Below are 10,616 nucleotides of genomic sequence, written 5' to 3'. Positions count from 1 at the left end.
TTTTTTGTTAAACATGATTATTATCACATGGAAAAATAATGAAAAAAAAAAAAAAAGGGAGGGTGCACAACAGGGGTGTTGTGCCTTTAATTCCTTCTGTTCGTTGATAGAAAGGCGATTAAAAATATTGGAACTTTTGGCAATTTTGGCAAAGTGAGCAACAAGTCGAATATGTTGTGAACAAGGGTACGGGAAGCGCAAGAATAGACTCACCGCTTCATATACACGTTGCTCTTCTCATAGAGGAAATAACTGGAGTAAGGGGAAGGAGAACATCAGATCGGCTTCAGGATGGCACACCTGCACGTAGTCTTCTGCGTGCACATGTGCTGAGTTTCTATACGTACAGGGGAGATACCATCACGTAAGAAAGCGAATGCTTCCAAATGGTATTTAAAAATATGTTAAGATAAAACAAAGAAGACGCTTCTTCACTTCAAACGTGTTTGAGGTTGGTGTGCCACTGCGAATGGTTCACCCCCGTGGATGGCTATCCTCTACCTTCTCTTCTTTCCTCTTCTCTTCTCTTCACAAACATGGCTCCTCTAGTGGACCAGAGAAATCTACAAATTGTTTCTTTTTCTTTTTTTTTGGGAATTGTTATTGTTATTTTCATTATTTCCGTTAATTTCTTCATCATCCTCATCATCATCGTTGTTGGCCTCCTCGTCATCATTATTGTCATCGTTGGAGTTATCAATTATTTCATCATCGTCATCATCGTCGTCATCATCATCATTTCCTCCGTTGAAGTATCCATTGTTATAAAAATTAAAGTTATTGTTGTTCGTATTTCCGTCATCCGGGACTGGTAGTGGTTCTGTTTGTGGTTCTAGTGAAGGTATGTACTCATCCATGTAATCGGGTTCGGGTTCGGGTTCAGGTTCGGGTTGCGGAACGGGAAATGGGGTTGGATTACACAGGCATGTGTCATGGCTCTCTTTCTTTAGATACGAAATGACGTTAAAAAAGGCAAAGAAAACGACGCACTTTTTAAGACCCATTTTGCTGGCTTCGTACATATAACATAACAGTGTATAAAAAAAAATGGTTATCCACAACGGCAGAAATATGTACAAGCAGGCTTTCCGCGTTAACAACAGCCACGAAGTTGTCAGGTTAGATGGCAACCCCTTTTAAATGGATAACGGGATAGAATACATAAACCGTGCACATATATAAAAGTGTATATATGAACGTACAATGTATGAGCATATCTACACGTTCATACATATACACGTATACACGCGCGCGTGCGTTTGCGACAAATACGCAGTGATAAATTTATAACCGGGGAGAGGGTGTACACATATATTCACTTCCACAAACACAAGTGTTCCATTTCATCAAAAAACTTTCGAAGCGTGAATTTGCAAAGTAATAACTTGGAGGGGCGAAAAACAATTCGTAAAAAAAAAAAATAATTTCCCTTTCGATGACAATTTAACCGATTGAGGGTTATATTATATTATGTTTTTTCCGCGAAAACGAAATTTTGGGCGTTTAACTTTTTTTGCAGGGAAATCAAAGTTGCCGCTTCTTTGGAGTAGTTTTATAATTTTGCCTACCACTTGGAATGGTAATAAATCGACATGTTAGTGGTACGTAACTGATTCGGCAAATTGTCGCTCTGTCGCTCTGTCGCTTTATCGATCTGCAGTTTGACGCTTCATCGATCTGTCGTTCGCCAATTTTCTTTTCCGCGTGTCATTTTAGTGGTCCAAAATGAACTCGCAAAATGGTGACAGTTTTTTTTTTTTTCAACTGTTTCGAGAATCCATTCCTTTTCGCAAAAATAAAAAACGGGAACTTACAAATAAGTGGCAAAATACGCACGTTCCAATCGCGAAAAAGTGAAAATTATTTCTTTCTTACGAAAAAATGTAATGTAAGTAATATAAACCACATGTACGTTTTTTTTATTTTGTAAATTTACCCAACTATGAAGAAATTTTAATGGTGCATGCTTTTTCCGCGCAAAAAAAATATGATGAATTGGGATATTATTCTTTTTTTTTTTTTTTTTTTTTTTTTCTTTTATTTGCAGCGTTTTTTTAAAAAAAATTACGAAAAAAAAAAATGGACGCATAATAATATTATTATATGTTACTACCCTCTAGTGCATGCGCCTTCGTTACTGCCATATTATTTTTGCATAAATATTTGAGTAGTGGCGTTTCTATGAATATATATATATTTCCTTTGCCAAGGCGTAGGGCAGCAGGTAATGTATTGTTATATATTAAAATATATCATGTGGACATATTTTGCCAACGACGCATGACTGTGAGGGAGAAAATTGCAGGAACTGAGCAGGAAGAAGCAGATGAAGAAGTGGGACGACGGGGGGGGACATACCTACGATCGACCCAAATGGCACTTTTAATTTTCATGAGAGCAGCATTCGTCTTTCCGTTACAGTAAACCACATAAAATTATTCCATTCTGCAATTTTGAAGAAAAAAAACCACAAACGAGTAGTGATACTATAAAAAAAAAAAAAGCGGATGGCAAAAGAGGGCCGGCCAATCATTTAAAATACATCCCAGGGCCTTCCCCAAAAAAGCTCAATCGTCGCCCAAACGAATAATTGGGCGTAAAAAAAAAGATGTAATTACGTGTTGGTTTTGTTTGTCCCATTGTGCCACCCTACAATGAGTATATGCTTTTCCCCCTTGCTGCTACATTTCTTTTGATTCACCCCCCTTCACGAGCGTGAGTACCATTTGTCAAAACTTGCTCTCGTGATATGCCCACGCAAACCGCGCAAACCGCGCAAACCGCGCAAACCGCGTAAACCACTCAAACGCGGAGGGATTTCTTATGCCGTTCGTCCCCCCGTCGACAGATCGGTGTTATTTATTGATGAAGAAAAACGCTTCTCTAGGGAGGCCCAACTTTACCTGTTTCGAGAATGCGACAAAAAAAAAAAATTTACAAGAGGATCGAAACGAACAGCATATTCTTTTCGAATCTGCTAAGAACATAATTCCCTTGCGATAAAAAAAAAAGAGTAATCACCAAAGGTGGGTAAAAAATGAACACAACTTCGAAAGAAGTGACACCACCGCCTCAAAGATCTCATTCGATAAGTATAAGGGAACTTTTTCTGGACCTCCTTTTTATGTTCCACCCGCGCGAGATAAACAAATTAAATGCGAAATGAACCCTCGTGTGGATTCGTACAAATGAAAAAATTATGGTGTGGTTATTTGCCGTAAGCGCGTCTACATATAATCACGCTCGACGTAAACACGTACTGGTAGGTGCCCCCAATAAAGGTTCTACGTAAACGCCAGTGATGCGGAAATTAGGAGATACCGGAGGATAATTTTTTTTTTCCTTTTCACTCCTCACCATGTGTATACGTATAGTACACATGTTGACCTATGTTTACAAAAAAAAAAAAAGAACAAAACTGAGCCATTTTAAGGCAGCACATGTATTGTTTTACGTTGCCATTTTTAATGCGCCAAAAGGGGAAACCAATGGGATGCTTCCCACAGGTGATGGGATATTCCCTCCCTGCGGTTTTGCCCTTTGGACAGTTCGTCTAAGTGTTGCGTACGTTTGATTCAAACCGGACACGCTGCTGCTACAGCTATAGGTAGATGCATTTGTGCGTAATAGCAGCACGTGCATCGCACAGTTCGTTTTTCTATTCCACAAAAAAAGCGGGGTGCAAAAAAAATGTAAGCTGTACGTATACCATGTGCGCATGTACGTATCATACTGGCGCTGCTATTCACTTGGACGCTTCTCCACTGCTTTGCGGTTTCTTTTCCATTTCGCGTCATACGTTAAGAGAAGTCGATGCTTGATTCCTCCGGTTGAGCAGCGAGCTTTAAACGATAAAAGGTGTGTGTTCGTTGTTTGCTCGCTTTCTCGCATATGACAATATGTTGCTCCTTTGGCGAAGCAATTTTACGCTTAAAATTGGTGAGTCTTTCCCGTTTTGGAAGGAAGGTACTAACTTCGGGAAGCAGAGGAAAACTCGCCAAGCTGCTGGACATAACAACGTAGACGTGCTTATCTGCAAAAGGGTCATTTTGCCAATTCGTAAGCGGGATGTCACATGAACTGAGCGTATATTTCCCCCCCCAGTTGAACCTCCATCGTGAACGTTGAATTGAAATGTACGCTTCTACGTTGGTATAATTTCCCCATTTTGGTACCACCCCCCCCTGCTTGCATTTTTTTCTATGCATTTTTATTCACCATTTTGAAGGCTCACTGAGATCGCAGAGATTCTGTTCCTCGGGGTTAAGCCAATTTGGCATCTACAACGAGTGTGTTCCACGACTGGCGTAAGGTGTTTCCCTTTGCCTTTCCCAGCGTGGGTTCCAACGCAGCGCGCGTTTTTTTTTTTTTTGTACTCATACGCTTGTTCCACGTGAACAACTGCACGTTTACGCGATAATGCAAATATGCATACATGGGCACTAAGTGACTACATGCATACGTACCATTTACATTCACGCCACCTTCAGAATGGGGGGCCTCCTTTGAGGAACCTCGCACGTGCCGCAAGCAGTGAAGCGTCCGCCCTTTTTGCATCCCCCGTGCGGCTAACAATTTTATTTTACAAAAAGGGGCCAAAAGAATTGCCTTTACTTTTTGCCTTTTTTTTTTGCCTTTTTTTTATTGCCTTTTTATTTTTTGGCCCTTTTTTTTTTGCGATTTTTTTTGTTTCCTTGCCAGACCAAGAAGGCTTGCTCACTCTCTGTAACGCGACTGTTTAATTTTTTCTCTCTTGTCGTAAGTTAATATCGCCATATGTAGTGCCTACCCATTCGTACATTTGATTTGTACAAGTATATACGTAAGCGGAAGAGTACGTTTATTTTATACCTGCGCTTACGACGTACATGTATAATAATACCGTCATAACTTTGTGGAGAAGCACATCAAAACCACCACCACTGCAAAGAAGCATCACAGGATAGTTGAACAGAAAAAGAAAAGAAAGAAAGATGGATACAGACATAGTGGTAAACGAAAAGTTTGACTTTATAATGCTAAACATTGCTAAAGAATGTGGAGACATTAACAGTTTGATGAACCATTTTTTCTCCTTCCTGTTGCGTAAAACAGACTTTATTACCAACTCGAAGAATATAGAACAATGTGAAGAGATCGTTTTGAAAACGTTGAGGAAGTACTACAAACGGAAGGAAGAATATTTGATGAAATTAAAAAAAGAGTACGAAAAAATGGATGAAGAAAAAAAAAAATTGTACGAAAGGGAACACAGGAACGGTAATAGTAGGAAAGACGAAATGAACGAGATAAGAAAAAACACAAATTTGAAAATGAACAATAATGTGAAAAACGGAATGACAACATCTGATTTGAACAACATGCAGGAGGAGAAGCGTGTTGTAGAAATTGACGAGGATGGAAAAATGGGAGACGAAGAGTTAGCCATTCACCAACACCTTCCGAATGGAAAAGGGGACTCCAAGAAAAACGGAGCTGAAAAGAGAACCCCTTCCATAAGTGAATATTCCGCTAAAGGAAAAGGGAAGAACGAACGAAAGGCAAACAAATCGGAAGACTCGGATGAGGATACTAATGATGAACCACCCAAGGGAAATGGTGGACAAACAGAAAAATACACATGGACTCAAACTATAAATAGTCTAGATATGTACATAAATCTGGACCAAAAGGTAAAAACCAAGGACATAAAATTGGAAATAACTTACAAAAAATTGTATGTGAATGTTAAAAACGAAGTTATTATTGACGGAGAGTTTTATAAACATATAAAGCCAGAGGACTCTATTTGGACCTTGGAAGATAACAGGGTTATTCATGTGTGTATTGAAAAGCTAAACGGAATGGAGTGGTGGTCAACGGTAATAAAGGGTGACTCCGAAATTGACGTGAAGAAAATCGTTCCAGAGAACTCCAGGATGGAAGACCTCGATGCGGAGACTCGGTCGGTGGTCGAAAAAATGCTCTACGACCAGAGGCAGAAGGCTATGAATTTGCCCACGTCCGATGAACAGAAGAAGTTTGAAATTTTTGAAAAGTTCAAAAAAATGCATCCGGAGATGGACTTTTCCAAGGCCAACATCAACTACGGCAGGTCCAACCCCAACAGCATGTTCTTCGGCCGGTAGTCCCACACCACACACGCGGCTGTGCTCTGTACACATACATATATGTATATGCACATGTGTGTGTTTTTTTTTTTTCAAAACGTGTGTACATGCCCATTTTAATAACCCTCGCGGGCGCCCATTCCCCAGCCCGCGTCATGCGTATGTGAAAATCCCACACACACAATAACACGCCTAGGGAGATAAGCGGTGTGCAAAACAAATGCTACTCACCGCCTTAATTTTAAGCAAATTTTAAACATTCGTTAACGTGGGAAACCTCATTTCGCCTGCGAAGAAAAGTTGTGTTGCCGACCCGCATTCACAGCTAAGTGAGGGCAGAAAATCGCGACGAGGCAACAATGGCTAAGTAAAAGTGGACCGATGCGCTGTTGAACAAAGATGGGGGGGTTCACAGTGGTGTCGTTAGGCCTCTCCCCTTAAAGGTGCGCGCGCGTAGGCGCACGTCCACACCGTTTCGGCTAATTAAAGAAGGAAAAATAAAATGCAGCAAAATGAGCGCGGCAAAATGGGCGCAGATAAATAAGTGAAGCAAAATAAGCGCAGATAAATAAGTGAAGCAAAATAAGCGCGGATAAATAAGTGAAGCAAAGTAGAATAAATCAAATTGAAGAAAAACACAATAAAGTACAATCATGGAATCGCTCCGGCGAGCACGAAACCGATGGGAAAATTAACAAACCGTTTGCAAACGCATAGCAGGGGAGTAGCTTCCCCTCCATGTACCACTCCAATTCTGAGTCGCATCCGCTTATACGTACACTGCGTGTAGGTTGGGGGGAGGCAGGTCCGCCGTGTCTGTTCGCAGTTTTACACGCTCCCCACCCGGGGGTCCTCCAACGTGTGAATTAGAATTGGATATCTGGTTAGGTGATGATGCGGATAGGGGGGCGCGCAATCGCAGGAGTATCGATGCATTCTCTCGGCTACACCTCTTAATGGGCTGCTTAACACGCCGCTAACCCCGCCGCTAACCCCGCCGCACAACCCGCTAAGCGCCCCTGAACTTCTTCAAGCCGGGCTTGTTGGCGTCAAAAAAATAGGCAATCTCCTCCTCCGTGAGGGCCTGCCTCCTCTGCTGGTGCTTCTGTATTAGCTCGGTTAAAATCTCGATGAGAATCTTCTTGAGCTCTCCACTTAGCATTTCTCCCCGTCTGTACTTCTCTCCAATTTCGTGCAGCTTCTCGTCATCCTCCATGAGGTATCTCAAATACTGGTACGAGATGTCCTTCTCCAAATTGCCTCCCTTTTCTCTGTGTTCCTCAATTGTGGCCCCTCCCCCGCTGAAGGCATACTTGTTAATTTTATTTTTGATTTGTTCAGGCGTGTCGGTTAGGAATATAACGCTGTTATTGTGTTCCTTGGCGCTGTTTCCGGCGTTATTCTTGGGGGCGCTATTCTTGGGAGCGCTATTCTTACCGGTCGTGTCTTTCACTCCCGAGTCGTTCTTTCCCTTTTCGTCTTTCTTCTTCGTGCTGCTCATCTTGGTGTTCACACCTTGAAGCCCCGGCATAAACACAGAGTGCACAACGACGGGTTTGTGTAGAGCCATTTTCACCGCGATGTCTCTACTTAGCCTGAAGTATGGATCCTGGTCAATACCCTGCGGAACTAAGCAAGGAATATTGGGAGGAAGGAACTGCGGAAAGCATTGCGAAAAGCAAGGAGCAATCTGATAAGAAGGGTAAGATATTTTGCCTATATTATCTGAATGATTAAAGCCAAAGACATTCATGCTCTGATTTAGTGTTGTCTTTTTATGGATAGATAAAACCGTTGGATATAAGTAACCTGCATATGTTGTGTTCTTAAAAATAAAAGTCAGCTCTGGGTTCAGCCCAACTGCGATTATGTCCTTCACATTTTCCTTCGTCAAGGTGTTAATATATTCTAGGGAGTAGTTTTGATTGAATAGAAATTTTTCATCATCGGACATTTGAATAACCAATGGGACGTTAAAAGCGTCTTGCAAATATTTACAGAAATAAAATGGGATCAAATGACCTAGATGCATGGATAGGGAAGATGGTCCTCTACCTGTGTATATATAAAAGCATTTATGCTGTTCATAATAATTCAATAAAAAATCCAAGTCCCTATGACTGAAGAATATTTCTCGTCGGATAAAATGGTGAGCTCTTTTGTTGGTTAGCTGTTCTATCCTCTTAATATGACTCTCTGTAATTTTGGAACATCCAAATTCTTTTATCAACTTATTGTAGTTAATTCCTTCTTCCGTTATGTTCACATCCCACGGGGTCACTTCTTTAGATCTTTCGTAATTTACATTTTCAACCCCAGATGGCGGGAGCACTTTATTCTTTTGTAAAATATCTTCTACATGGGCGTACACAAAATCGTCATTGGTGGTGGGGGCCTCTCCTCTAATAACACTCTCCTCCTCCTTCTCCTCCTCTGATGTGTAGACCTTAACAATAGGAGCCAACAAAAAATTGGTCAAATTTTTTTCGCTTTTGTACATACCACTCAATTCTTCAAATGTGTACTTAGGGTTCACTGCAAAATGAACTTCCAACGATTCTTTCGTTGTCAAATATTTGAACTCATTTATCTGGATGTCCTTTATCAAGCCTGTGTTTTGCAGGACCCTATTTCTGTTGCAGTTGATGTTCCATTCTTCCAGAGCTATGAGGTTCACTTCGCTGATGTCCTTTGCGAGACCAAAGTTGTCATATATGCAATCTCCGTAAATCTTTTCTGCAAGGGTCCTCTTCATTTGGTAGTTGTAAAAGGGGACCTCCTCTTGGATTTTGTTCCGGATCAGCTTCTTTATGTCATCGTACTGGCTGATCGTCGGCTCCATCAAAATGGACTTCACGGTCAGCACGCCATTGTTGTTTTGCTGCGGGGGGGAGGGGGGCGCAGTGGAGTGAGCGGAGTGATCGGAGTGATCGGCGTTATCGGAGTGATCGGAGTGAGCGCCGTTAGTTCCGGTCAGGAGATACTCGAAAAAGTGGTTACGCAGAATTGGCGACCAAGAATTAGCGACGCAGAATGGGCGACCTAGAATTAGCGACGCAGAATAGGCGCCTTGAGGAACACCAATCTGGCTAGAACATCTGCGCTGGGCAAACAGCACGACTGAGAACACACACCGCAGGAGATGCATTTCCATTTCGAACCGGCCTACCACCCATGTGGCCACACCAACTCGTTAAAAAAAAGAAATACACATCGTGTGAGCAGTGTTCTTCTTCTCCTCCTCGCGCTCTCGTTCTCTCCGGTTCGATCTTAGTACCTTTCTTTTTACGCTTTCGGTCGTCCTGCTGGTGGGTATCTGAAGGATGACGCACAGGGCCCCCTTGATTATGCTCAGGGCCGAATCCAAATACACCGTTTTTAGCTTATCCATTTGGGGGTTCTTCAGCTTCTTTCATGCAGTGTCAATTAGGGGCGGGCCTGCCTTTATATTAACCTGTGTTTGGTTGCTTGGTAATTTTTTTTATCTTCCTGGGTCAAATGCGGGACAAAAAAGGAAAAAAGAGGAAAAAGGGGGAAAAAAGAGGAAAAAAGAGGAAATTCAAATCGAATTCACTTTCATATTTTTTTGTGTGAAAAAAAGTGGCAGAGGAAATGCGCCACTGCTTTCCTTGCGTGCGCTTTTTCGCTGTTTATTTATGCTTTTTATTTTATCCTACGTGAGTTCTTTTTTATTCTTAATTTTTCGACTTAATTTTTCCGTTTTTCCCTTTTCACCCTCTCTTCGTGACAAAAGCCTTCAACTCGACCTGCGCGCCCAGGCATGGGTGGCACAAATTGCTACGTGGATTTGGTCTGCCCAGGTCTGGCGCGCAGCTCGTCATGCTCGGATGAAAAATGCGGTGAGAAGGGCAACATGGCAACATGGCAAATGGGAAAATGGGCAAATGGGGCATGCGCGACCATATGATCATGCGGCAGGAGCACTTGTTCTGCTGAAACGGAGATGCTACTCCTTCCCGTGCCTCTTTTTCTCCGTTATAACTTCTTCGCGTCAACACATCGTCCTTGTCCCACCGTTCAGCTACATTTCACACGCAAGGAGTGACAAATGCTCATCGGTTCCTATTTGACCGAGTGAGCTGTGCCTCTTCCGCATTATGGACACACGTTCATTCACTCACTCATTTTATTTTTTTTTTTTGTCGTGAAGACGACGTTTGGGCGAGAATACACCACGTCGGAAAAACCATTGCGCGCGTTTTTTATTCTCCTCCAAAGGGGAGCAAAATTAAAAAGCCAATTGGCACATATAACAGAGTGAACAATCTTTAGCTTCATAGTCCTATCGCTTTAACAAAAAAAAAAAAAAAAAAATTTCACACAAGTCCATTTCGTAAAACAAAATGGCGCATACATTTCTCTGAGCGAGTTGAATCAAGTACAACTTTCACTTTTTCACGATAAAAAAAGGGGGGAATTTTACATATATATATATATGTATATATATATATTATTTTTTTTTTTTTTCTGGCCATTTAGAGGGCC

At 41.7% G+C, this 10,616-nt stretch overlaps 4 protein-coding genes across 4 annotated transcripts in view; 1 reads left to right on the top strand and 3 right to left on the bottom strand.

The window, feature by feature from the left end:
* Nucleotides 1–563: 563 nt before the first annotated feature.
* On the bottom strand, nt 564–934 carry PCYB_122610 (hypothetical protein; the record flags this gene model as incomplete). Its single annotated transcript, XM_004223593.1, has 2 exons — nt 564–820; nt 850–934. The coding sequence occupies 2 exons, from the start codon at nt 932–934 to the stop codon at nt 564–566; spliced, it is 342 nt and encodes a 113-aa protein (XP_004223641.1).
* Nucleotides 935–5,094: 4,160 nt separating this feature from the next.
* PCYB_122600 (nuclear movement protein putative) lies at nt 5,095–6,128 on the top strand (the record flags this gene model as incomplete). Its single annotated transcript, XM_004223592.1, has 1 exon — nt 5,095–6,128. A coding segment is annotated over one exon (1,032 nt), but the record flags the coding sequence as incomplete, so codon positions are not given.
* Nucleotides 6,129–7,119: 991 nt separating this feature from the next.
* Nucleotides 7,120–9,501, bottom strand: PCYB_122590 (tryptophan--tRNA ligase; the record flags this gene model as incomplete). The annotated part of the gene is made up of 2 exons (XM_004223591.1): nt 7,120–8,991; nt 9,388–9,501. 2 exons carry the CDS (start codon nt 9,499–9,501, stop codon nt 7,120–7,122), a joined length of 1,986 nt encoding a protein of 661 aa, XP_004223639.1.
* An 884-nt stretch (nt 9,502–10,385) lies between these two features.
* PCYB_122580 (mitochondrial intermediate peptidase) overlaps nt 10,386–10,616 on the bottom strand; it is a gene marked incomplete at both ends in the record, with an annotated part of 3,369 nt that continues 3,138 nt past the window's right edge. Inside the window, one exon of the mRNA XM_004223590.1 lies at nt 10,386–10,419. Coding sequence (XP_004223638.1) covers nt 10,386–10,419 — 34 coding nt within the window. The remainder of the gene's footprint in view (nt 10,420–10,616) is intronic.

Source organism: Plasmodium cynomolgi, chromosome 12 (assembly GCF_000321355.1).
Source record: "Plasmodium cynomolgi strain B DNA, chromosome 12, whole genome shotgun sequence".
Lineage (NCBI taxonomy): Eukaryota > Apicomplexa > Aconoidasida > Haemosporida > Plasmodiidae > Plasmodium > Plasmodium cynomolgi.
This window is presented reverse-complemented; position numbering and strand designations above follow the sequence as displayed.